Here is a 26,105-nt window from a genome sequence, read left to right on the forward strand (position 1 = left end):
AAACATGACATTGTTTAGTCACGCATGATGTTTTGGTGCTGCACTGCTGCCATCTCAGTCTGTGGAAGAATGTGATGACCCGAGCTACCTTTAAGAACGATTTGTATGGTTTGTAAAGGCTTATGATGTCATTTCCATGAGGTGAAGCGTTATGAATGAGAGTGGGTCGGCTTGTAAAAATTATATTTATAACCACCATCAAACCCCTTAAATCACAATTCATGGAGTTAGGTTTTATGTCACAAAGTATGCATAGTCTTTTTAAACATGTGTTTATTAACATACGCTAAACATCTAACAGTTAAGTTGTTTCTCCTTTGCACAGGTCTGATGTGATGTGAAGACTGCTCAAACATTAGGCTACATTTGTACTACATTCTTGTTACTACACTACTATGTTTACTTGGAAAAAAACAAAAAAAAAATAGGACAATCTTCAAGAATTCAGGAATTTACTCTCTAAACTATCAAAGGGAAGATTTTACACTTTCTGTTAGGGCTACGCTCCTGACACAATATAACAATAATTGCATTTTGATCAAAAGGATTTTTTAATATGATATAATATGAAATTAAATAAATTCCTTCATGCATTTCTTCATGCAGGTTTTGTTCAAAAGACCGAAACCATGTCCCTTCCTGGCAGGAAGGCTGGTATGAAGCCGGGCATAAGCCATGAAGAGAATCTGAAGAAGATGTTAGTACATGGATGGGACAGTGCGTGTTCATCACAACAAGCACAGGCTCGGGCAGAGGCCATGGCCAAAGAGCGGGAAAGGCTCCAGCAGTTTGGGGAGAAAGCACGTCAAACACGACTACTCGCCAAGAAAAAGGAAGGCCCTGCCTCTGCCCTCTCCAAAAAACTTCCTCCCCTGCCAGCGGCTGCCAGAAAACCAACACAACCCTCAGTGCCGGTCAGTCGCCAGGCCACAGACAGCAAGTTCAAAGGTATGAATCCTGGCAACTTATTTTACTTCATTATAAAGCATTTCTCCTTCTTACTCTTTTTTTTTGTGTTTGTGTGTGTGTGTGTGTGTGTGTTTGTGTGTGTTTGTGTGTGTGTGTGTGTGTGTGTGTGTGTTTGTGTGTGTGTGTGTGTGTGTGTGTGTGTGTGTGTGTGTGTGTTTGTGTGTGTGTGTTTGTGTGTGTGTGTGTGTGTGTGTTTGTGTGTGTGTGTGTGTGTGTGTGTGTTTGTGTGTGTGTGTGTGTGTGTGTGTGTCTGTGTGTGGTGAACAGAACCTCCTGCCAAACAAGAACCGATAGAACCAATACGACCTCCTGCACGATTACCTCCAGTGCGGGATGATTTATTTAATTTTGTTCACTTTTTTACTCATTTATCATTTATTTGCAATGACCTTTTCTCTTTCCAATAAAATTCAGATGAAGTCAACTTCTGAGTCCCAGAGACGGCCATTTCCCATTGAAAAAATTGACCCTGCTTCTGAACCCATAATGCAGGTCTACAGCAACGAAGAGTTTTTGCTAATCAGCAACAAAGGTGTCATATCTGTGTGTGGAAACAAAATTGACTTAACATCTCTTGACCGCTGGGAAGAAGAATACAAGTCTTACTACAAGTTGATCCAAATCCCATTCTTTGCCAACTTCAAGTTGTTAAAGCCGTTCTATATCTGGCACCAAAAAGTCATTGACAAGAAGATGCATTTGGCTCGAGAACATCTTAGAAACAATTTATTCCATGCTGATCTGGTTTGTAATAAAACAGTACATTCTCAGAGATTTTCAAAGGTTTGCTTTACCAATATTTCTATTTTGTCTATCACATTATAGTCCCTTGGTCCAGCTCTACTAGACATACGGAAACTATGCATCCAAATACTTACCACTGGCCTGTTTCGCCTGGAGAAAAAACAGACGTACCCTCTAAAAGAGTTTCAGGATTTCCAGTCCAAACAGCTAAACGAGGTGAAATCTACATATCTGGGGCAGGACAGTAGAAACGCCTACAACAGTCCTTATATGTGTATGTTTTTAAGGTGCGCAATGATCTGGATTGTTTTCATGGGTTGGTAAAGGAGTTGGCCATAAGTGCTTGTCAAAACTCTTTCCTGAAGCTGTCTGGTGATGATAATGGTGCGTAATTATCAACCAAACATAAGGTTTACAATACAAATGTGAGTAATTCTTTGAATATATGTTACAGAAAATGACAATGACAAGAAAAAGCAAGCATTGCTAGCAATTCGGTTACAAAGGTAAATATGTATTAAAATTGTTTTTCTTTTGGCTGCTGCAAATGCATTGTTTATGTTTTGGACGTTTCTCATACTAGAAGTCATTTGAAGACACTTTCAAATGTCATGTTAAGTATTCTAGGTGTTCTTTATTATTTACTTCCATTCACGTTCCAGTTTTATCCATCTTGTTGACCAAATCGTCACAAATACACTTCACATGTTGGTGGTACATGGTGTGGACAAAGTATTGATGGTATTTCAGGAACAAGTTGAAAACACTCCAGATTCTTCACAAATACAAAACTGGAACATTCAGGCCGAGGATGAGGAGAAGAATATAGAGGTAGGACACAATACACTGTTAATACTGTTTTTTCTACTCTTGTTTGTTCTTTATTTATTGGACCGCTGGAATATTAGTCTTTACTTAAGTTAAACTAATGGGGATCAAATAAATTAATGAAAATAATAAAAACATCGATGTAATCTCCTGTCTTTAATAGGCTGTTGAAGCTGTCCAAGGTCATCCTATTTATGTCACTGAGCTCAAGCTTTCTGTGGAGAAACTATTTTATGCCCCATCAGAGGATACATTTCAGGTACATTTTGAAATTATAATTGATGATGAATAATATTTTTTTTTTTTTTTATGTATGATAATTACCTCTTAATCTATTTATTAGAGTGCTGTTGAGGAGCTGACAGAGCAGTTTAAAGAGACCGTATTAACTGTGAGTGCCCTTACGCTCGATGAGGACTTTGATGAATTCACAAACGTCGGTGAAGAAAATAAGGTTACAATTCCTCCTACCTCATAATACTTAATACAAGTTTTTGAGACATTTTCAAGCAAACAATATGTAATTGTTTAGGACGTAAAAAAACAGACATGTCTTCAAACCCTTCTGGAAAGAGATAGCCACCTTCAACAAGTCATGTCAGAAATCAAGGTGTGTTTTCTATTGTGTTTTCTATGTTTATACATTTTAACATAACCATATTTTACGGTTTTGTTTGATTTTTAGGTAGCAATTCACTTTGCTTTTGAAACAGCAAATATGTATGCTCACACGTTTGAGCATTTCCGGGCATTCTACAAGGAAAACCAAAATTTAAATGAAAAAATACAACAAAAAGAACACGGTAAAATGTCTAAATAATACTTTGTCACCCAATCTACTCAAAACTTTCAGATAACCTTTTGTCCTTACAGATTTGCTGTTTTTCGAAACGGCATTATCTTTGCACCACAAACAGCACAAAGAAGCCTTAAATATTCTACAGAAGAGGAATCTTGGCTTACTCCTTGTCGATCAAACTGAGCTCAAACAGAAACTTGTGGAGTCCCCTCTTGTGTGTTTAGAGGTTAGAAGTAGAAAACGCACTACCTCTATCATATTGTTCACAAACGTCCTTCTTTTGCAAACTATTTGCAACCATTGATATTTGTTTTAGGTCATCAATGAGCTCCTGACCCGACTCGCTAAGAGCAAAGTAGATGCTGCTCTTGCAGAGACTACTGAAGCCCAAGTTAAGGTGGAGTTTAGTCCATCAACCACTGCTGAGTTAGCAAACTATCTTATTTTCTTAGAGCAAATACAGGAGAGAGTAAGTAAATTAACTTCTTCATTATAATTAGCAGAGATGTTTCTAATTATTGTTCCGTCTTCAGATCCATGGACTAGCAGAAGAGGAAGAAACAATCAGTCAGCTGTACAACCTGATTAACAGTTACTCAATCCCAACGCCACCTGAAGATCCCTTTGTGTTTGCTTCATTAAAACCTGCCATTAACTCATTGGAAGTGATCATTCATGATGCATCTTGGGCCAAAAACGACATAACAGAAAAATTCAAGGCTTCATTAAAGAAAGATCTGAAGGATCTGAAAGAAGAAATTATGAATCTTGATCATAAATCACAGGTAAGTAGAATTACATGTCTATTGTTATCATTTAACCTATTTTGAACTGCAGCCTTTGATCGTGTATTTCATACACAGGACAAACAAATCTTGGACATCAATGCAGACCCTGCCAAAGTGCGACTGCTTTTGGGTGAAATCCAGATTTCTGTAGATGAGCTTCGTGACACAGCAGCCACTTATATGTCATACCAGACAAGATTTAACGTAAAACTGTTATTCTGTTATATACACCTGGCTAGTTGACTTGACCATTACTTAGATTTACGTCTTTATGAACGATAACAGGTGGAGATGAAATTTGACTCTTTGGACATGTTGACAAAAGACGTTCAGCTGAAGCAGCTGCTGTGGAATTCTTTAGAGGAATGGGACAATTTAAAAGAACAATGGCAACAGGTTCGGAGTGAAATATTGTATTGCATTATTTATATTGGTATTTGCATTTTGTCAAATATTTGTCCATTTGTCTAACTTTTGAAACGTCTTTTACTGTTTACAATCAGAATTTGCTGTCGGAGCTGGACCTTGAGGCATTAGCAGCACAGGTCACCAAATACAGTAAATATGCAAACCAACTAGAGAAAGGGCTGCCACGCAACAATTTAGTCCCAAGTTTTAAGGAGAAAGTGGAACTGATGAAGTCCAGGGTGAGTAGGAAATGTTGCAATTAACAACATGTTACTGAAAATCTAACAAAACCTTATGCCTGTGCTTCAGCTTCCTGTGATAACAGATCTCCGCAATCCATGTATAAAATCCGATCATTGGAAATCTCTAGGGCTTATTGTGGGACAAAATCTGGATGTGGAGACGATTACTATTGCTGAATTAGAGGAGCTTGATCTGTTTAACCATGGAACAGAGATACAAGAGGTATTGAATAGTTAGTTTCCTTTAACTGAAGTATTAAATCATCTTCTTAACCAATAAAAAATGCCTTTTATTTTCAGATTTCAGGACAAGCTTCTGGAGAGGCCTCTGTGGAGACCTTAATAAAGAAGGTATGGCATTTGCCCCATCCCCCCCCCCCCCCCCCCCCCCCCCCCCATTATCTCCCCAAACAGAACATTTTAAAAACTAGCATATTAAATCATGTCAGGTGGAGGATGTTTGGAAGACTACAGAATTCACTGTTCTGCCTCATGGCGATTCCAAAGAAGTCTTTATCTTGGGTGGAACTGAAGAAATACAGGTACCTACGCATGCACAATTCTAATTTAAGACCTTAATCTAGGGCTATGTTATATGAATCTAATTTAAACCTAACCATTTTTAATTATTTTCATTACCATGTCTAAGGTGCTCTTAGATGATGGCATTATCAACGTTGGGACAGTTGCATCATCTCGCTATGTGACTGGCATCAAGTCCAGGGTGGATGAGTTGTTGAGACAGTTAAATCTTTTCAACCAAACACTGGTAAAAATCATTTAAATAACACATTTTCTATTGAAAATTCTGTTTTTGTTCATTTTAAGAAGAGTTTTACACATCCAGGAGATCTAATGTGTCTCTGCTTGTACTATGGCCATCATTTTCCACTTAACCTGCCGGTAACTTCCTCATTTTTTCCCCAGGATGAGTGGCTCACTTGCCAGAGGAATTGGCTGTATCTGGAGAGTATATTTTTAGACCCAGACATTAAAAGGCAGCTTCCTAAAGAATCTAAGATGTTTCTCAAGGTGGACAAGTCTTGGAAGATGATTATGTCCAGGGTAAAAAAGATGCCTAATGCCCTCAGAGCAGCTACCCAGCCTCGTAAGTAACTTACAGTACATAGCTATTCAGTGCAAAAGGTTACAGTGGACATTAAAGCTTTATTTATTTTCTACAAAGATCTGTTGGAGACTTTTAAGAGCAACAATGCCCTTTTGGATGAAATACATAAATGTCTTGAGGATTATCTAGAGTCTAAGAGAGTAATTTTCCCAAGGTAATGTCACAAGTAAATAATTTACTATATTATATTGTGGGTTTATCTACTATATTTTCATTACAGGTTTTATTTCTTATCTAATGATGAGCTGCTGAAGATTTTGGCACAGACGAGAAATCCCCAGGCAGTCCAGCCTCATCTTCGGAAATGTTTTGATTCCATTATACGCTTAGAGTTTGCCCTGTTGACTGATGATCTTGACGATGCTATAGAAGGAGACGTCGATTCTGATGAAAACTCAATCTATAGCAAAGATATCCTGAAAATGGTCTCCCCTGAGGGTGAAAAGGTAAGCTATAACAAAATAATGAACAACATGGCTTGTTCAAAATGTTGTTATCTGTAAATTTGTATTGGTAATGATAATTGGTCATAATTTCTCTGTATTCTCTCCAGGTGTCATTGACTAAAGGTCTTAAGGCACAAGGCAATGTGGAAGATTGGCTGTGTAAGGTTGAGGAGGCCATGTTTGGATCACTGCGACGTCTCAGTAAAGCAGCAATAGCAGACTACCAGGTCAAGTCCAGGGAGGAGTGGGTTGTGGCTGGACATTCATCACAGGTAAAGATGACATCCTCTCACTGACGTTGTACCGGATTGAGAATTTCCTTTTTTTTATATGAATAAAAATAGAATTGTATGCCTAAATCCCTAAGGTTCAAATGTCACTTTGTGTATTTGTCCAATAGGTGGTGCTGACTATCTCTCAGATGATGTGGTGCAGAGATATGGACAACTGCCTTGAAGGGGATCATGATCACTTTGCTGCATTACAGCAGTTTGAACTAACAAACATTGATGTAAGCTTTTTTCTATTTGTTTTGATTATTTCATCCAAATATTATTTCTAATCCTCAACTTTCTCTTTCTAGAGACTGAATGCTTTGGCAGCTTTAGTAAGAGGACACCTACCTTCTTTACATCGGAATATTATCACAGCACTCATCACCATTGATGTGCATGCCAGAGACATTGTCACAGATCTAGTCCATCAGAAGGTACATTTAAATACTTATGATTGTACATGTACGTGAATTGAAGAAGAAAAAGTAATTGAAGGACACAACATATTCTAGAATTTACTTTTATTTATATTCCAATATACAGGTGGACAGCAGGTCAAACTTTGAATGGCAGAGACAGTTACGTTACTACTGGGACATGGATCTGGACAACTGTGTTGCCGCTATGGCTTTATCCAAGTATATTTATGGATATGAATACCTGGGAGCCTGTCCAAGGCTGGTTATTACTCCACTTACGGTATATTCAAACAATAAATAATTATATATATATATATATATATATATATATATATATTTTTTTTTTTTAATTACTATTATTATAATTTGTTTTGTTTTCAGGATCGTTGCTATTTATGTCTAATGGGGGCTCTGCAGTTGGACCTCGGAGGGGCTCCGGCAGGGCCAGCTGGGACAGGAAAAACAGAAACTACCAAAGATCTGGCCAAGGCCTTAGCCATACAGTGTGTGGTCTTCAATTGTTCAGATGGATTGGACTACAAGGTGAGACACGATCAAACACCTTTGTATGTGCACCTGCATGTTCCTGTAAACTTATTCCTTACACAAATGCTGAATTTACATACATTGACACTAGGTGGCAGTATTGCACAAGTAAAGAAAGCACAAGTTCTATTAAACGCACAATAAAATGTCCATTATTTAGGGACCCTTTACTGTGATATATTTATATATAAAACACAATTGACTGAAAAAAAAAACATCTCCATAAATGAGTCATTAAAATATGTGTCTTTCAGATGATGGGCCGTTTCTTCAGTGGTCTTGCTCAGTCTGGAGCTTGGTGCTGCTTTGATGAGTTTAATCGAATTGACATTGAAGTGTTGTCTGTGATTGCTCAACAACTCATCACTATTCGAAATGCAAAATCTGCAAAGGTCTGCTCATCCTCTGATAAAAGAATGCTCTCTTTTGACTCAAACTTTTTAAGGATTCAGACAATGCTTTTATGAAGATTATAACTTCTGTCTTTTGACTCCTGCAGTTAGCAAGGTTTCGATTTGAGGGAAGGGAGATCAAACTGGTGACGACCTGTGCTGCATTCATTACTATGAACCCTGGCTATGCTGGAAGAACCGAGCTGCCTGACAATCTAAAGGCTCTGTTCAGACCCATATCCATGATGGTCCCAAATTATGCTCTTATTGCTGAGGTACTAATGTATCATATTTTTTTTACAATTATGTCTCGAACCACGTTGTTGTATTTACCTTCAGTTTTTTGCCAAATATTTTTGTTCAGGTGAGTTTATACTCTGAAGGATTTGAATCAAGTAAGACATTGGCAAGGAAGATGACCCAGATGTACAAGCTATGCTCGGAGCAGCTGTCACAACAGGACCACTATGATTTCGGAATGAGAGCGGTCAAGTCTGTGCTGGTGATGGCCGGGTCAGCGAAACAAACACATGCACTTGTAGACACAAGAGTTGTTACGTGTTGAAACTAACAGTTGTAAGAAATCCCAAGAAGAAGCAGTCTGACACAGCAGCCTCATGAAAAAAACAATTCAGTAAACCACTAAAACCAGTATTGATTTTTGCGTCATATTAAGTTTGTTCCTTTGTTGAGTCACTCTGAGCGGTGTATAAATCAATGACAAATTAGACAAACACAACTGGTAGAAAGGCAGAGTAAGCAATTTTCAAGATAGTAAAACCCAATTATCCTTGTTCTTCTTGCATGGGTTTTTAAATGTGTTTAAATTGATGCTCCTCCACCCAGAGAGCATCATGTGATCAAATGTGTGTTATTAGCCAGAGCTCTCGGTGCTGTAATTGACTTGTGATTCATTGTCTGCCCTTTCACACCATTGTTTGCTTTTTAACCTACAACTAAATAGCATTAGGAAACGGAAAAGTGTGGTTGCGTTTGTGTTTAATTACCTTGACTATGGCTTGAATTACGTTTAAATAAGTAGCTAAAGTGAGTCACGGTCTTTGCCTTAAATAAACACTTTAATTGTTCTTTTTAACATTTCCATATTAGGTCCTTGAAGAGAAGTAACCCCCACCTCAGTGAAGATGTGGTACTTATCCGAGCTTTGCGGGACTCGAACCTTCCGAAGTTCCTCACCGATGACTCTGTGTTGTTCGGGTAAAGACTTTGGTCACATTTGATACAAACACTTTTAAAAGTGAATATATTTTGTTTTCTCAATACTATACCCTTGTATTCTTCTAGTGGGATCCTATCCGACCTGTTTCCTGGGGTGTCTATCCCTGAGCATGACTATGGTGTGCTATATTCTACTATTCTGGAGTCCCTGGTTAAGCGTAACTTACAGCCTCTGCCTACCATGACCAATAAGGTAACATTTTAACGATAGTTATTTGTTTTTGTTTGAATTCTTTGTCGTAACTTCTTAAAAATAAATGCATGTTTTTTCTCCAGGTAATCCAGTTGTTTGAGACAATGCTAGTGCGTCATGGAGTTATGTTGGTTGGGCCGACTGGAGGCGGTAAAACTACTGTCTACAACATTCTGTCTGACACACTGGAGACCCTTTATAAGTCGGAGGATAAAGACAGTTGCTCTTTCTACCAACCAGTAAAGACCTATGTTCTCAACCCAAAATCTGTCACAATGGGAGAACTCTATGGCGAGGTATCGACACAGATGTAATAGATCATTTTCAAATATACCGGTATGTACTGAAACATGTTTTTTTTTATTTCCTACAGCTGAACAATTTGACTTTAGAGTGGATTGATGGACTTATGGCGCTGAGTGTTCGTGATGCTGTTAGCGACACAACTGACCATCACAAATGGGTCATATGCGACGGCCCAGTGGACGCGCTGTGGATTGAGAACATGAACACTGTGCTTGATGACAACAAGATGCTATGTCTGGCCAATAGTGAACGTATCAAGCTCACCCCTTCAATTCACATGCTGTTTGAGGTTGGCATAGACATACATTCATCTTTCTATTTCTCACACTTTTTCACCGCCCTAACATTGGTTTTGCAGGTTCAAGATCTGGCTGTGGCATCTCCAGCAACAGTCAGTCGATGTGGAATGGTATTTATTGATCCGGATGAGCTCAAATGGATGCCTTATGTTCAGACATGGATCAGTGGTCTTGAAGACAAGGTTATATTCAGTATTTATATTGTTCCCTGAAAGCATTCTGTATTTGTTGTGTGATACTACTTCACCATAACACGTTTGACAGACTTAACACATGTTTAATTTACTGCAAAATCAGCACATTTAATTCAAGGTTACTTTATTTTCTTTTATTTCCAGTTTCCAAAGGCAGTCAGTACATACATCCTGGAGTTATTTGAGAGCTATGTGGAGAACGGCCTTCAGTTTGTCTTAAAGAATTGTACACAGGCTATTCGCCAAGTGGACATAAGTAAAGTCACCACTCTCTGTTCTCTTCTTGAAGTATTGCTGCTTGGCCCGGAAGGACCTGGATTTACTATGGTAAACAAATTGTAAAAGGCTATCACGTCTTTTATTATTCCTTTATTTACAGAGGCGGAGGAAAACACTTTCAGGATTTATGTTTTGCATTTGTCTTGTATTTAGGATCAACGTGACCTCAACAGGGTTATTTGCCAGACCTTTGTCTTCTGCTATATTTGGGCTGTTGGGGGTAATCTGACTAGCACACATTGGGATTCCTTTGAGGCCTTTATAAAGGAACAAATAGCAGGCAACAAAGATGCAGAGGTACACACATTATTATTGATATAAAATATGTATGTTGAATTTTACATTCTAGAGGTGCTATAAAGCTATATTTTGTTGCTTGATTTGAATGAATCTACAGATTCCAGAAAGTATGGTGCTATGGAATATGCACATGAACTTTAAGACCATTCATCTGCAACACTGGGACAAGATCCTTCCTGCTTTTAGATACGATAGGGAGCAGCCGTTCTTTGACATGCTGGTTCCAACCACAGACACTGTGCGATATGGCTATTTGATGGAGAAGCTGCTGTCTGTGCAACGTTCTGTACTTTTCACTGGTGACACTGGGGTGGGGAAGGTATGTACATGCAATCATGGTGGCTAATATATCAAATATGTTAAAAGATACAATAAGGGGAAAAAAACTAAATCTTTATTTTTTCGCAATTTTATAGTCAGTTTTTGCCCGAGATCTACTCAACAGGGTGCAAGAAAAAGAGGGATATCTTCCCGTCTTCATCAACTTCTCTGCTCAGACTTCTTCGGCACGCACCCAAGAAATCATTGAGTCTAAACTTGAAAAGAAGAGAAAAAATATTCTTGGTAAACAACAAATCTTTGTTGTATATTTTTAAGACATTGGCCACATTCTATTGCTCATTTCTCTCGCTTAGTCTGTATAATGCCTGTGTGGTTGGGTAAACTTGCATCTCATTTTTAATAGGTGCTCCTGGTAATAAAAAATTAGTGGTCTTTGTGGACGACTTGAACATGCCTAAGCTGGACAGCTATGGTTCTCAGCCACCCATCGAACTCCTCCGTCAGTTCCAAGATTTTTCTGGGTTCTACGACAGAGGGAAGTTCTTTTGGAAGGAGATCCAGGTATGACCTAGTTTGAGCCAAGTCTGACTTTGAAATGTTCTGTTGACTTACCACCTTTTTATTTCAACTTATACCTTCAGTCTTTGGCATACACACTGTTTGTCTCGCACGCCACATTTGTAATTTGTGTTAATGCAAGTGTCCTATATTTGTTGTGCTAGGACATGACTATTGCAGCTGCATGTGCTCCTCCGGGAGGTGGCCGTAACCCAATAACTCCCCGGTTCATCCGCCACTTCAGTATGCTGTGTTTACCCACACCATCGGATCAGTGCCTCAAACGGATCTTCAAGGTCAAAGCAAAACTCTATTGTCTAATCCATTTTTCCATAATACTGTCTTTATTCAGTTGTCATGCCTTTCCAGCCCCCAATCAATATTTTTTGTGAGGCTAGACCATGCACTCAGTCGCCTTTCTCTTATTCCCCTTTTACCCTCTAACCTCCAGGCTATCTTAAATGGTTTCCTCACTGAGTTTACGGAGGAAGTGAAGGCCTGCGCCACTCACATCGTGGACGCAGCTGTGGAGATTTACAATCGATTGAGTTTGGATTTGCTCCCCACTCCAGCTAAATCCCACTACGTCTTCAATCTCCGGGACCTCTCCAAGTGTGTTCAAGGTGAGATGCAAAGTAACGCTTTCTTCAAAGACACACATTCAGAGACACAAGTCTTCTCATCTGGTTATCGTGCTGTTTTGGAAACCACAATGCACAAAGTGGAGTACAAATGACATGTATTGTGCATGAAGCTGTAACAGATGTGATTATGTATCACATTCATATTGTCAAGTTTCATTTACACTTGTTTATCCTTTTTTCCCCCGTTAATGAATAGGAATGTTACAATGTGATTCTGCTCAAGTGAGAACAAAGAACAAAATCTTTCGCCTTTTCTGTCATGAATGCCAGCGTGTGTTTCATGACCGCCTTATAAACAACCAGGATAAAGCTTACTTCAATTCTATCATCAGCGATATAGCCAGTACGTAAATAAACTAAAAATGTTAGTTTAATGTTGAATGCTAAAATTATTGTCACAATATTTTTTGTTTCATCTACTAGGTAGATATTTTGACATTACCATGGAGCCTGAAAGTTTTGTGACTCACCCAATTATATTTGGGGACTTTATGATGGTAAGATTAGACTAAAAAAAACATTCAAATACAACAGTTTCTTCATAATATTGTGAGGATGAAATTTAGGTTGATGCAGAGAAAGAAGACCGTATGTATGAAGATATAACAGACTTAGAGAAGATTCAGGGTGTCCTGCAGGGTTACCTTGATGACTATAACCTGACCTTCTCCAAGGAGACCAAGTTGGTTTTCTTCCAGGATGCTATTGAGCATGTTTCTAGGTATGTTTGTTTTAGTTAAAGTATACTCTTTGTTTTGCTTTTCTATAAACATGACGCATTTATTACAAATTTATTTTCTTTCTTTAATTTTTTTTTTTCATCCAGAATTGCCCGTGTTATTCGCCAAGAGAGAGGAAATGCACTTCTTGTGGGGGTGGGAGGGACAGGAAAGCAGTCTCTAACCCGACTAGCGTCTCATATGTGTGGCTATCGATGCTTTGAAATCGAGCTAACCCGAGGCTACAACTATGAGAGCTTCCATGAAGACCTGAGAAGGCTCTATAAAATGGCTGGTGTGGAAGGCAAAGATATGGTGTTTCTCTTTACTGATAATCAGGTACATATTCACCACTTGTGATTGATAGAGCCTCAATATCAAGAATCTCACTGTAAATGTATTATTGCAGATTGTAGTGGAAGGGTTTTTGGAAGACATCAACAACATGCTAAATTCTGGCGAAGTGCCGAATCTTTTTGAGAAGGATGAGTTGGAACAAGTCCTGGCGGCCACTCGCCCATTGGCGAAGAAGGCTGGACTAAGTGAAGAGAACCGGGACGAGGTACAAGCATAGTGTGACATCAGATGAAGACATGAGAACAAGAACTATATTTTCATATTTTATATTACATTGAAGATGGTGTAAAATGACTGTTAAAATATGCTTGCATATGTATTTATGCTCTAGGTCTACCAATACTTCATTACTCGTGTTCGGGAGAAACTGCACATTGTGTTGTGCATGAGCCCTGTTGGTGATGCCTTCAGATCCCGATGCCGCATGTTCCCTTCACTGGTCAACTGCTGCACTATTGACTGGTTTATACAGGTACGTTCACTTTTATCCACAAATGGTCATTTTATAGCATGCATAGTACCATATACAATATTATACTTCCCCTTTAGTGGCCACGGGAGGCTCTGCTCTCTGTCTCGCAGGCCTTTTTCCATAACATAGACTTTGGCAGTGCTCTGCTAAAACAGAACTTTTCCACCATGTGTGTGGAGATACATGTCAGTGTGTCCGACATGGCTGAGCGCTACTACTCCGAGCTGAGACGCAGATATTACACCACACCTACCTCATACCTGGAGCTGATCAACCTTTACTTGTCCATGCTAGGGGAAAAGAAAAAACAGTTAGTCACTGTATGTTAATATCTTTTTTTTGGTATTTCTACACATTTGTACATTTCTGTAGCTTTGAGTACACACAATGTGTTCATTTAAAGGCAAGGGACCGTGTGAAGAATGGACTGACCAAGCTGCTTGAGACTAATGAGTTGGTGGACAAAATGAAAGTGGACTTGTCGGCTTTGGAACCAGTTCTACAACAAAAGTCTATTGATGTTGACGCTCTGATGAAGACGCTGTTTGTTGATCAAGAGAAAGCTGATAAGGTGAGCATGAAGCGAAAACACACAACTGTGCAATATTGTAAACACAGATGCCAATTGTAGATTTAGCATTTTTGTATTCATCAGTCATAGTGTATATGCCCAAATGTATTTCTGTGTCCAACATGTAAATTCACAGTCTAATTATAAGATAATTTCATTTGATGTGCATTTAACAGTGCGTGCATTATAAACTGTATTTATTCATTTGTGTTATTAATTTACTGTGTTGATGATTGCAGGTCCGTAAAGTAGTGAAAGAAGACGAGGCTCTGGCTCTGGCCCAGGCAGAAGAAACACAGGCCATTGCTGATGATGCCCAAAGGGACCTGGATGAGGCGCTGCCCGCTCTGGAGGGAGCTAATCAGGCCCTGAACTCTCTGGACAAGGCCGACATCTCTGAGCTCAAAGTCTTCTCCAAGCCCCCTGACCTGGTCATGACCGTCATGGAATCTATTTGTATCCTACTAAACAGCAAGTGAGTGCAAGTTTCAGTAGTAGTCTTTTTTTTAAAACTTATGAGATGCAGTTTTTGCTGAGTGACATTCTTTCTCTAATATCACATATTACACCCGTATAGTCTGCATCATGAAAATAACCATACCATCTTATAACTTGGCACCCTTTTTTACCTTTGTGCAAGGGTCATCTTAAGCTGATTTTTTGTAATATAATGTATAATGTAAAGGAAACTACTACTTTATTCCTCAGATGTAATCCCTTCTATTTTTACTTCCTCTGCAGAACAGATTGGCTAAGCGCTAAGCAAGTACTCGGAGATTCAAATTTCCTCAAGCGTCTAACTGACTATGACAAAGAAAATATCAAGCCACAGATCATACAAAAGTTGCAGAAATATATCAACAATCCAGATTTCGTTCCCGAAAAGGTTTGTTTGAAAATTATGAAAAAGTAATACAAATGACAGGGCACCTTGTAGTGGAAATTGTTCTTGTACACTTGGTTTTGTTTTGTACATAGGTGGAGAAATGTTCCAAAGCCTGCAAATCAATGTGCATGTGGGTCAGAGCAATGGATCTTTACAGCAGAGTTCTGAAAGAAGTTGGCCCTAAAAGAGAAAAAAAGGAAAAAGCAGAAGTATGTCTACCTATAATAACACTTTTCCTTCTACAGCCATTGTGCTATTTTTTGTGGTGCAATTTGAATGAATTGTACTCACAGTTCTGTAGTTCAGTATGTAGACCTGATTAATCACAAGCCTTTTCAGATTGTTACACAACGTTAGTTTCTCTTATTTCGTATAGAAAGAACTGGCGGTGACTAAGGCAACCCTGATGGAGAAGCAGGAAAAGCTAATGGAAGTGGAGAATAAGATCCGTGTCCTACAAGAGCAGTTTGAGAGTAGTGAGAAGGAGAAGAATGATCTGGGTAAGAGCTAATCCTCTACCTTTGTGCTTAGCTAGTAATTTCAGCACAGAAAAGATTGGGCAGTGTGTTTTTGAATGCGTTTCTTGTGCCTAGTGTCCACCATGGCTCTGACAGAGACCCGATTAAACAGAGCGGGGAAGCTAACCTCTGCTCTTGGAGACGAGCAAGTTCGCTGGGAACTGAGTGTTAAGCAGTTTAATCAGGAGCTCATAAATGTTGTTGGCAATGTCTTTATTGCTGCTGCATGTGTGGCTTACTATGGAGCATTTACTTCCCACTATAGACAGCTGGTATGTATAATCTCCTGTCAGAACTGAATTACTAACAGAAACAATCCCATGACCATATCACAATTTACAAACTTAACATTTTATCTTAGCTAATTGATCAGTGGATAAACCGGTGCCAAGAACTGAATATTCCCATCAGCTCCAGCTTCAGCCTGATTAATATTCTGGGCGACCCTTATGTGATTCGTCAGTGGAACACAGAAGGTCTGCCTCGAGACACTGTGTCCACAGAAAACGCCATCCTGGTTACACAGGGCCGGCGCTGGCCTCTGATGATAGATCCACAAGACCAGGTATGAAAATGTCATGTCCTGAAGAAATACTATTTATTTTTTAATGACTCTATTTTCCTTTTTCATCAGGCAAACAGATGGATTCGTTCCAAAGAAGCCAAAAATGGTTTAAAAGTAATCAAATTAACAGACTCAAATTTTCTTCGTACCCTTGAAAATGCAATCCGTCTCGGCTCGCCTGTTCTGTTGGAGGAGGTAGACCTTGTTACTGTTATTAGCTTGGAAAAATAATTGAGCTGATCACATTTTGTTAACAATACTGATTTGTGATAATTTGTCTTCAGCTTAATGAGAGTCTGGACCCCGCTCTCGAGCCTATTCTGCTAAAACAGACTTTCGTATCAGGCGGTCGGACTCTGATCCGACTTGGAGACTCAGATATTGACTATGACAAAAACTTCAGGTTTTACATGACAACAAAAATGGCCAACCCACATTATCTCCCAGAGGTGAGAAAGACATAAATGCCTTTTAAATGTTTTGCTTTGTAGAAAAACACAAATCAAAGTAGTGCTACATCGCTGAATCCGCACAGATTCAGAGCAGTGACTGGGTGTGTGGACTGAGGACTCCACGGTGTGCTCTCCTATAGGGCTGTATGCATCTTAATAAAATGTATGTTTTGGGACTTTTTCAGGTGTGTATCAAAGTCACTATTATTAATTTCACTGTGACCAAGTCTGGCCTAGAAGATCAACTCCTAAGGTATATAAACAATATCTACATCTGCACCAACAATGATGATTTCTAACTGTTATTATTTAATTAAATCATTTTTTATTATATTATTTTTAAGTGATGTTGTTCGCCTGGAGAGTCCCCATCTGGAAGAGCAGAGAAATGCGTTGATTGTTAGCATTAACAAAGACCGCAACCAGCTAAAAGCCATTGAGGACCGCATACTAAAGCTGCTTTTTACATCTAAGGGAAATATACTCGATAATGAGGAGCTTGTTCAAACCCTGCAGGAGTCAAAGGTAGTTTGTTTACACGGAATTACTTATGTGTAATTTATGTCCGTCACAGTCTGCAATTAAACTGTTTTGTTTTCTTCAGGTGACATCTGAGGCTATAAAAATTCGCCTAGAGGAAGCTGAGACCACAGAGGTCGAGATCAATACGGCGAGAGAGGGATACCGTCCCGTAGCCACCCGCGGCTCGGTGTTATATTTTGTTGTAGCCAGTCTCTCCGAAATCGATCCGATGTACCAGTTCTCACTCAAGTACTTCAAACAGGTAAAACAAACTATCATTTTTTCTATCTAGTTTACAAATAGTAAACTAGATAGAAAACTAGTTTACAAATGTTAATGGTGCACTTTTACCTCTTTGGCCCCCCAAAGCTTTACACATTTGGAACACTTTGCAGACTTTGTTGTCACATTTTTGCTCTGTCCTCATGGGTCACTTGCGGTTTTCACTACAATCAACAGGTGTTTGTCACCACAATCGAGACATCTGAGCAGAGCAGTGTGTTGGAGAAGCGTCTTCAGATCCTGCTGGACCAGATCCTGCTCAATTCGTACATCAATGTGTCCCGTGGGCTGTTTGAGAAGCACAAGCTCATCTACAGCTTCATGTTGTGTGTGGACATCATGAGGCAGAGAATGGAGATCTCAGAGGCGGAGTGGCAGTTCTTCCTCAGAGGTGCTGTCTCACTGGACAAGGTGAGCTACTGTGAAAGGAACAGTATTAACCACAGAAAGAGAAAGCGATTCATTTTAAAACCACTACTTTCAATGTGTGCTGTGCAAAACTGTGGATATCCCAAAGCTTCTTGTTTTATGTATAATATACATAAATCAAGAAAATAATTCTTGGAACACATTTTAAAAGTAAAACATTCAATCAAATACAGCGGCAATAATTAACCGACTAGTCATGACTAGTTAACAATAAGATAATTGTCCTATTTTGACAATTGTAATCATTATCTGGACTATAGACTTTAAAATACAAACTTTTTTTTAACGAAGACAGTGGCAATAATAAATCAAAATGTCAAAAAAATAAATAACTGTTTTTGAATTTAATAAGTAATACAGTTTTATAAATTTCTACATCTAGATATCTGCAGTCACCATATTACAACCTTTAGTCTAACGTCTCAATGTACAATAGAAACAATAATTTAAATGTTGACTGATGGAATAAATAATAGCTGACAAGTCGTCTACTAAAATAATCATTAGTTGCAGTTCTCCAAGTCACATATCAGTAGTAGTATAATATTAGTAGTAGTTTTGTATTCTGTTTACCGGTAGTCAATTCTTCCTTGTAATTACGTTCATGTTAAATTAACTAGATGCTGCTTATTTACAACCCTATAAATATCTCAGTGGCTGCAGGTCAGCAAAATGTTTTTCTTTTTAAGATTTTTTTTTAAAGTCAGCGTCAAGCTCATGAAGAATATTTCAGTTGACAGAAGAAATGCATTGCAATATCTTAGTTCTCCAGCCTGTGGTGCAGCCCACATGTTGCATACTAACACCCTTGATATCAGATATGTCCTTGAAGGCTAACTTAACCCAGAGGTTTCTTTGAATGGTTTTCTTTGAATGAGCACTTTAAATACACTGCACTCTTTCTGTCTACAATTCTCTTTCCCAGTGGGGAGAGGTATGTTATGCAAAGAGCCGGTGCTTTATGTAAAAAGATAGCACTAAGCAAAGATTTAAGGATCTTTTGAGATAGCACTGGTTTTATTGATGTGCTGTGCTGAGAGACTTTGGCAGTAGCACCGTCTCCCTGCGCCCCACAGGAGGAATACCTTTGGGTTCACCACCATTTGTCTCTCATTTATATGGCATTAGTTTGACGAAAGAGTCTGCCTTGGAGCACCACATGCTAATGTCACTTTTTTTCCCCATCACATTTGTTCCTTTAGAAGTCATTTGCTCACCATGGTCCATGCATCAATCATGTCACTGTCAGAAGCAGAACCTTTAATGATTTTTAAATGTGTCTTATATCTCTGTTTCTACAGAGGGAGCCCTGCGCATGCAATTTTAAGTCACTCTTAGACATTTTGTTTCACGATTTTAGGAATACCCAGAGTGTCCTGATGTGCCATGGCTCAGTGACTTTTACTGGAAGACCTGTTTGCAGCTTGAGGACATCCTGCCCTGTTTCAAGGGCATATCCAACGAAATCATCAAGACTCCCATCATTATCAAACTAGGTAACTACTCAGCTCTCATCATGGAAGTTTAAGTGAGGTTAAGCTAGCAGCGCATTATACCTTGTCTGTAATGCATGTCCTCCATATAAAGCTGTTCATAAAGATGGTTTCCAAATGTGCATAATACAGTATTTTTCACTTCTCTCTTGTTTAGGACGTTTTGAAGCATCACTTAATCCAGAGAACTGGCAGGGTTATGTCACAGATCTACCTCCTCTTGAAGAATCCAGGAATGCTAAGGAAGGTGTAGTCCGAGGTCACTGGAACGAGAGACTGGGCTCGTTCCAGAAGTTAATCCTGATCAAGAGCTTAATGGAAGAGAAGGTACATTAATAATTACTCTTGCCAGGGCTACACATATCTGAAAAATATTGAATTGTGATGAGTGAACTGCTAAACTAACATCACAACAAACACAAAACAAAAATCACATACATTTAATAACATGGCTTCTGGACCCAACAAAATCCACATTTTGATCTCAATATTTGTGTATCAGTTTTCTCTGTTTTTTGACTTGACTCACTCCTCTCCAGGTCGTATTTGCTTCTACTGAGTTTGTGATTGTCAATCTGGGGACGCAGTTTGTGGAGAACCCCCCGATCGACCTGGCCAAACTTTATCTCGACATGTCTCCCTCCACCCCACTCGTGTTCATCCTCAGCACAGGCTCCGATCCCATGGGTGCCTTCCAACGCTTTGCCAGTGAAAAAGGCTACCTTGAGAAGTATAACATTACTGTACATCAATAAGGACAAGAACATGGACATTTAGAGCTACTGACTTACTCTTACTCTGTACAGGGTTGAGTCTATTTCATTGGGGCAGGGACAAGGACCGATCGCCGAAAAGCTGATCCGCGGAGCGATGAAAAATGGGAACTGGATCTTCCTTCAGAACTGTCACTTGGCTGTGTCCTGGATGTTGGCAATGGAGGAACTTATAAAAACTTTCTCTGAACCAGGTACACAAGATTCAAGTTCAAATATCTCCGTCACATGTATATATAGGTCTTTTTTCTTTTTTTTTGTACCACTTTTCTTCCTTTGTACTTGCAGATACAAAGCTAAATGAATCCTTCCGCTTGTTTCTGAGCTCCATGCCCTCAAAAGTATTTCCCGTCACAGTATTGCAAAATTCTGTCAAGGTTTGTACACACATGAGGTAAATGATGTAGAACGTTAAACAAAGCACGGCCCCATGGATGGTGTATAGTGTAGTTTTTAATTGAAGGATCCCATTGTAGTTTAACCTAAGAAGAGTGTTTCAAAAGGACTGGACCAATTGTTCTGTGTTTGAGAAAAGGATGATCACACTGTGATCAGGATTCCCTAAATTAGACATTTTAGGATATTTTGTAACAATAGAATTACCTCATCTTGGCCAATGTAGAAATGTCTCTTAATTAATATTATAAGACCATTTAAGTCCAACTTACTACACATTAACTAATCATTTCATAATTTTGGCTCATGGAATAGGTGGCACTCTTAGATTTAACGAAAACGGAATCTCTTTTTTTGCAAATTAACAAAGTGTCACAAAGGGTTTTTAATTAATGCCATCTTCTACACGTACTAATGACAGAATAGTTCAGGGGGTTTGCTCAAGAGGGAAAGGAATCATGTTTTTGTACTGCACTGAAATAGATTTTGGTTTCAAAAACACTGCTAGACAAAGAGTAAAATTATAAGCCTTCAACATTCTGTTTTATTTTTAGTGGCTTATCGCTTGAATGGTGTTTATTAAAATCACACTTCAACATGGCCAGAAAATTACACTGTGAATAAAGCCTTAGGTTTTAAATAAAAGAATAAATATTCCTTTATGAGGCCTTATTGAATTTGATACTTGAATGCATTGATTCTTCTTGAGCCCTCATTTGAATAATTCATGTGATTTCTAGGTGACGAATGAACCTCCCAAAGGACTGCGAGCAAATATGAGGAGAGCATTTACAGAAATCACTGATAATTACTTTGAAGATCACCTTCTTGGAAACCAGTGGAGAAAAATTGTCTTTGGTGTATGCTTTTTCCATGCAATAATCCAGGTAACAAATATGACTTAATTGCATCTGTGCAAACTCCCATAAAGCCCTACCAATATGCATAATTCATGATACGCATTTCCTTTTGTGTTTTATGTTTTGTGACTAGGAGCGGAAGAAGTTTGGCCCTCTGGGCTGGAACATCCGTTATGAGTTCAATGATAGTGACAGGGAGTGTGCTCTGCTTAACCTCGACCTGTACTGCAAAGATGGCTCCATCCCATGGGACGCTCTTATTTACATCACTGGTGAGGATCCCGAACATGTCTTTTTAGATTTGAACAGTTACATACATACTGAGGCATAACAACCCATTCATTTTACGTGAGAAAAACATATTTTTGAACCATATGTGTTTGACCTGGAGGCTCATTTCCTTTTCATTTTATAATGAATAAGTTGAGGCAAGGCTCGGACAGTTTCCTGAGCACTCGCTGGACAATGGACAATGGATGGGTTACTCACGGGTTACTCAAAGATACATGAATCTTTGTGAGGTTTTGATGAGGATAAAACATTCATAACATTATATAAAAGCTGACTGAGCTTAATACAGTATGTTCCTTTTAAATATACTGTATTAAGCTCTGGTTGTGACTGGTTGAACTAGTCACATTGGTATGAAAACTTAAAACAAACATCCTTCATATCCAAACATTTCTTCTTTGGTGGTTTGTCCTTGCTTTGCCCTTTTGTTTTTGTCAACATTACACACGGTTGTACCATCTTGTGCAATTGGAAATGCCTAATGTTTTCTGCTGTAACAAAGATGGCCTGTTCCACTTGTGCAGCTGTGGTCCTGTTTGTTTAGCGCTTGCTCTGCTGTGAACCCTGCTCTTCCTCTTCACTGCATTTATATAGGTTAAAAAAACAACAGATGCACACATACCCTGAACAGGACATTGCCTTTATTATACATGACGGATTAAATCGTCAGGCCCTCACTATCGGGTCTAGAGATGCTCTTCAATAGTAACGTGTTATAAAATATCCTTAGATTGTCTGTTGCGTCTTTTTATTTGCAACTTTAGATTTTGATCAAACGTTTTGTATCATTATACTCGACACCGTGTACCTCCCCCAGTGAGTACAAAGTATTTCACTGTGTAATAATCTGTAATAACTTTGTTTTAACCTCAACCTTAACTTTAAAAATACAAAGTAAATGTCTTATTATTGGTTGTTTTACACTTTATATGTATTTGCAGTTGGTATAATGCCTGGTGTAAAAAGTTTATCCAAACATTTAAACTAATGTCTGCACTGTGGCATTAATCACAGAATTCAAACAAGTTCAAATGAGTAGCACAATGTTACTGCTCATTTGTATTTAAAGTTCATTAGTTTGGCTAATCTGGTTTTCAATTACATTTTTAAATGATTCTCAGCGGAGCGTGCCACTCCATTATCATGTTGATGTCTCTCATTGCTGTTATCTCTCTTCTGTATTATTGGTTTAATCCTTAATGTTAACAGTCATTTTTTCCCACCCGGGGCTGCAGCAGAGAGTTTGTTCTCAAACCAACCATGATATTGCCTTTCCTCTTGTAGAAGGAGCTGTTTCTCTCCAGGTACAAAAGCGGCTTTACAATGCCTTCAGCGCACAACAAGCTTCAGCTCACATTTTGTCTGAATATCCTCTAAGTCTGCCTCTTGTGTTACTACTTTGTATCTCAGATATTGTGCCCCATTTGTATTTATGCACAAAACACTAAGCAATTGAATTTGGGGGTAAATAATGTCCTAAAAAAACAACAAAAGAACAATCCAAGTTGAGAGTTTAAAGCAGAAATGTTCATTTTCTTGCAATTCCCAGACTCGACTTGATCATGTTTGTTTAGCATGGCAAATAAAGCTTAACATTACATTAATCATTTTGTTGAGGATACAATATATGCTTGTATTTATTTAAAATGTTTCATAATTCTCTTCATAACAGATTAACAGACAAAACAAGATTAACATGTATAATCTCTTATTTGTCTTAGTCTCGTCTGTTTAAAATCCTCTGGAAATAAAGACAAAATATGTAGAGATCTGATGGTGCTGATCCCAAGTGTGCATGTAGATTTATTCACAGCCCAAGGCAAACTGTAAATTATGAACGGACTAGTGTGTTGGTATAAAAATGGTTTTAAGAGCCAGTGGTGGGAACAAAGCAAACAATGGACAGTCTCCTGGGACGCGCTGCTTCACTCATAACAATAATGAATACATGTATTCTAAATGTCTATTTCAAGATGAATTGGTCTATTTAAGAGCGGAGGAATGGTTGCCTTGTTACAAATCTTCCATGTTCCTCCAGGTGAGATCACGTATGGAGGCAGAGTGACAGATGCCTGGGATCAGCGATGCCTTAGAACCGTTCTTAAAGGCTTCTTCTCACCACCAACCATAAGTCCAGGCTATACTTACTCCTCCTCGGGTAAGACTACTTTCATGGAGATTATAGAGATTATAGATCATTTCTAACTTTTGTTTTGTTTGTGCAGGGATCTACTATGCCCCAGAGTCTAGTCATCTCATGGATTTCAGGGATTACATTGAAAGTCTGCCCATCATTGATGATCCTGAGGTGTTTGGCATGCACGAGAATGCTAACTTGGCTTTTCAGGTAAGTCATTGTCCACAGAGACTTTTTTTCCCTCTGCACTATTTATCTTATACACTCAAGTCACACCAGATTTAGATCAAGCACAGTTCAAGTGTGGTTTGCATGAAATGCAAAGTGATTATAATCAGTGTGTGCGTTCTCAGAGGTGCGGGTATGCGAAAACCTGCACCACTTGAAAATGCGCTCCTGTCATCAGAAACGTACCACAGTACACCGTGGTTGCTGTGACTAGTGTACTGTGGTACGTTTCTGATGACTTAGAGCCTACAACTGTTACATAAGGCTGTTCTGAATGTGTTTTGACTGTTTAAAACATTCCGTACCCGCCCCATGTTCAGTGTGAACCCGGCATTATAGGTGTCTGTATTCATAAAAGCATGTATCATGCATTACTTCAGTATGAATGTTTTGTTTTACTTGCAGCGACAAGAAACTTTATCTTTTATCAGCACAATACTGGATGTGAACCCGCGGTCATCAGCCAGTGATGGGGCGAAGAGTAATGATGAAATTGTCTGTGAGTTGGCAGAGTCCATCTTGGAAAAACTCCCCGGTCAGTATTCACAGAATGACATTATAACTGTGCATTTCAAACCAGATTTAGTATTTATTATTTGTGTGTGTCCAACTGCAGATTGTCTGGACATGAGTGAAGCAACAGAGTCTCTTTTTGTCCGAGATGAATATGGACGCCTGAACTCGCTCACGACGGTTTTGGGGCAGGAGACAGATCGATTCAACAATTTACTCAAAGTGCTCAGGGTGAGGCACATGACCATATTCATGATGTGTGCACTTTTCTAAAAGATTCATGATTTCATAGTATGAAAATCATTTTGATTTGATTTGATTTATGGCGAAAAATGTACACTGTCAAGTTCAAGTCAAGTTGTACAATGTATGCATCACATTTTTGTCCAAAAATAGCTATTTACTGACTTGGGGCTGCATAATTAATCACATTTTTGTTCAAATGTGTGTTCAAATCGAATACAAATTACAAATTTTGACTTATGTACTCATGTCGTCAAGTCTACCAATTAATCCTGTGCCTTTAAAAGCACGTTGTTTGGAGCAAAATAAATCAAGACTAATTTCTATTTTCATTTTCATTATTAAAAACATATTTATTTGTTAATTACACGTAAAATACATTTGAATCAAAATCATGATCAATACCACTCAGCCCTATAATGACTTGAATTACTTATAGTTTAACTGTGAAAATATGACTTTCTCTGCCTTGTTAAAACATTGACTATATACATTGTGTTTGCCTTCTAGTCTTCTCTGGTCACTCTCCAGAAGGCCATTGGTGGTCTGGTGGTGATGTCTGAAGAGATGGACCGCATCTACACAAGCTTCCTCAACAACCAGGTCCCGAGCCACTGGGCCAACTCTGCGTACCCTTCTCTGAAAACGCTCGCTTCGTGGGTCAAAGATCTGGTGCTCAGGACAATCTTTATTCAGGTGAGCAACAAAAGACATGTGGGAAGTTTATCATTATTACTTGAACTTTTCCTGGAAGCAGAATTGTTAGCCAATTTACCAGTGAGGGGCACGAGGTGTTCAATCTGCAGTGTCTTGTTCATTGATACATGGTCTGGACCTCATGTATGCAGACCCGTGTTTGATCATGCTTTCTAGGCTCACCTCTAGCTAAGTGTGCTCTCTAATAAGAATAAACACTGTGCTGTATGATTTTATTTTGTTTAATATGCAAACGTGCAAATTATAGAATGTTAAGTAGTTTCACAATACTGACATTTCCAATTCAATTTCAAAGCACTCTTGAATGTAATTTTCAACAGCATCATATTGTCTTATACTAGTAATTATAGATCCAGACCATTATACAAATTATTCAAGAAATGTCTTATTATATTTGTTTCT

The 26,105-nt window shown here is 38.7% G+C and overlaps 1 protein-coding gene across 1 annotated transcript in view; it reads left to right on the plus strand.

Moving 5' to 3' along the window:
* Positions 1-629: 629 nt before the first annotated feature.
* dnah6 (dynein, axonemal, heavy chain 6) overlaps positions 630-26,105 on the plus strand; it is a 28,169-nt gene continuing 2,693 nt past the window's right edge. Inside the window, exons 1-73 of the mRNA XM_072462595.1 lie at positions 630-914; positions 1,384-1,713; positions 1,795-1,929; positions 2,001-2,097; positions 2,168-2,219; positions 2,376-2,544; positions 2,705-2,800; positions 2,885-2,981; positions 3,415-3,566; positions 3,657-3,809; positions 3,874-4,125; positions 4,204-4,332; positions 4,414-4,524; positions 4,632-4,775; positions 4,846-5,001; positions 5,079-5,129; positions 5,228-5,320; positions 5,428-5,547; positions 5,706-5,886; positions 5,965-6,061; positions 6,128-6,353; positions 6,461-6,625; positions 6,754-6,864; positions 6,937-7,062; positions 7,172-7,327; positions 7,429-7,590; positions 7,848-7,985; positions 8,093-8,260; positions 8,350-8,498; positions 9,096-9,203; positions 9,291-9,417; positions 9,501-9,713; positions 9,791-10,012; positions 10,082-10,204; positions 10,361-10,543; positions 10,649-10,792; positions 10,893-11,114; positions 11,212-11,359; positions 11,481-11,638; positions 11,800-11,931; positions 12,087-12,258; positions 12,476-12,622; positions 12,703-12,776; positions 12,846-13,000; positions 13,106-13,337; positions 13,408-13,560; positions 13,687-13,827; positions 13,905-14,147; positions 14,231-14,398; positions 14,638-14,873; positions 15,140-15,284; positions 15,377-15,493; positions 15,661-15,784; positions 15,878-16,074; positions 16,164-16,367; positions 16,437-16,562; positions 16,652-16,816; positions 17,005-17,072; positions 17,164-17,344; positions 17,424-17,603; positions 17,801-18,034; positions 19,413-19,548; positions 19,703-19,872; positions 20,085-20,275; positions 20,352-20,512; positions 20,607-20,695; positions 21,455-21,601; positions 21,708-21,846; positions 23,904-24,023; positions 24,091-24,212; positions 24,636-24,765; positions 24,847-24,974; positions 25,497-25,682. Of these exons, the coding sequence (XP_072318696.1) occupies positions 630-914; positions 1,384-1,713; positions 1,795-1,929; positions 2,001-2,097; positions 2,168-2,219; positions 2,376-2,544; positions 2,705-2,800; positions 2,885-2,981; positions 3,415-3,566; positions 3,657-3,809; positions 3,874-4,125; positions 4,204-4,332; positions 4,414-4,524; positions 4,632-4,775; positions 4,846-5,001; positions 5,079-5,129; positions 5,228-5,320; positions 5,428-5,547; positions 5,706-5,886; positions 5,965-6,061; positions 6,128-6,353; positions 6,461-6,625; positions 6,754-6,864; positions 6,937-7,062; positions 7,172-7,327; positions 7,429-7,590; positions 7,848-7,985; positions 8,093-8,260; positions 8,350-8,498; positions 9,096-9,203; positions 9,291-9,417; positions 9,501-9,713; positions 9,791-10,012; positions 10,082-10,204; positions 10,361-10,543; positions 10,649-10,792; positions 10,893-11,114; positions 11,212-11,359; positions 11,481-11,638; positions 11,800-11,931; positions 12,087-12,258; positions 12,476-12,622; positions 12,703-12,776; positions 12,846-13,000; positions 13,106-13,337; positions 13,408-13,560; positions 13,687-13,827; positions 13,905-14,147; positions 14,231-14,398; positions 14,638-14,873; positions 15,140-15,284; positions 15,377-15,493; positions 15,661-15,784; positions 15,878-16,074; positions 16,164-16,367; positions 16,437-16,562; positions 16,652-16,816; positions 17,005-17,072; positions 17,164-17,344; positions 17,424-17,603; positions 17,801-18,034; positions 19,413-19,548; positions 19,703-19,872; positions 20,085-20,275; positions 20,352-20,512; positions 20,607-20,695; positions 21,455-21,601; positions 21,708-21,846; positions 23,904-24,023; positions 24,091-24,212; positions 24,636-24,765; positions 24,847-24,974; positions 25,497-25,682 (11,262 nt within the window). The remainder of the gene's footprint in view (positions 915-1,383; positions 1,714-1,794; positions 1,930-2,000; positions 2,098-2,167; positions 2,220-2,375; positions 2,545-2,704; positions 2,801-2,884; positions 2,982-3,414; positions 3,567-3,656; positions 3,810-3,873; positions 4,126-4,203; positions 4,333-4,413; positions 4,525-4,631; positions 4,776-4,845; positions 5,002-5,078; positions 5,130-5,227; positions 5,321-5,427; positions 5,548-5,705; positions 5,887-5,964; positions 6,062-6,127; positions 6,354-6,460; positions 6,626-6,753; positions 6,865-6,936; positions 7,063-7,171; positions 7,328-7,428; positions 7,591-7,847; positions 7,986-8,092; positions 8,261-8,349; positions 8,499-9,095; positions 9,204-9,290; positions 9,418-9,500; positions 9,714-9,790; positions 10,013-10,081; positions 10,205-10,360; positions 10,544-10,648; positions 10,793-10,892; positions 11,115-11,211; positions 11,360-11,480; positions 11,639-11,799; positions 11,932-12,086; positions 12,259-12,475; positions 12,623-12,702; positions 12,777-12,845; positions 13,001-13,105; positions 13,338-13,407; positions 13,561-13,686; positions 13,828-13,904; positions 14,148-14,230; positions 14,399-14,637; positions 14,874-15,139; positions 15,285-15,376; positions 15,494-15,660; positions 15,785-15,877; positions 16,075-16,163; positions 16,368-16,436; positions 16,563-16,651; positions 16,817-17,004; positions 17,073-17,163; positions 17,345-17,423; positions 17,604-17,800; positions 18,035-19,412; positions 19,549-19,702; positions 19,873-20,084; positions 20,276-20,351; positions 20,513-20,606; positions 20,696-21,454; positions 21,602-21,707; positions 21,847-23,903; positions 24,024-24,090; positions 24,213-24,635; positions 24,766-24,846; positions 24,975-25,496; positions 25,683-26,105) is intronic.

Source organism: Eucyclogobius newberryi, unplaced genomic scaffold (genome assembly GCF_026437365.1).
Source record: "Eucyclogobius newberryi isolate DKJ021-1_F unplaced genomic scaffold, fEucNew1.0.hap1 SCAF_4, whole genome shotgun sequence".
Lineage (NCBI taxonomy): Eukaryota > Metazoa > Chordata > Actinopteri > Gobiiformes > Gobiidae > Eucyclogobius > Eucyclogobius newberryi.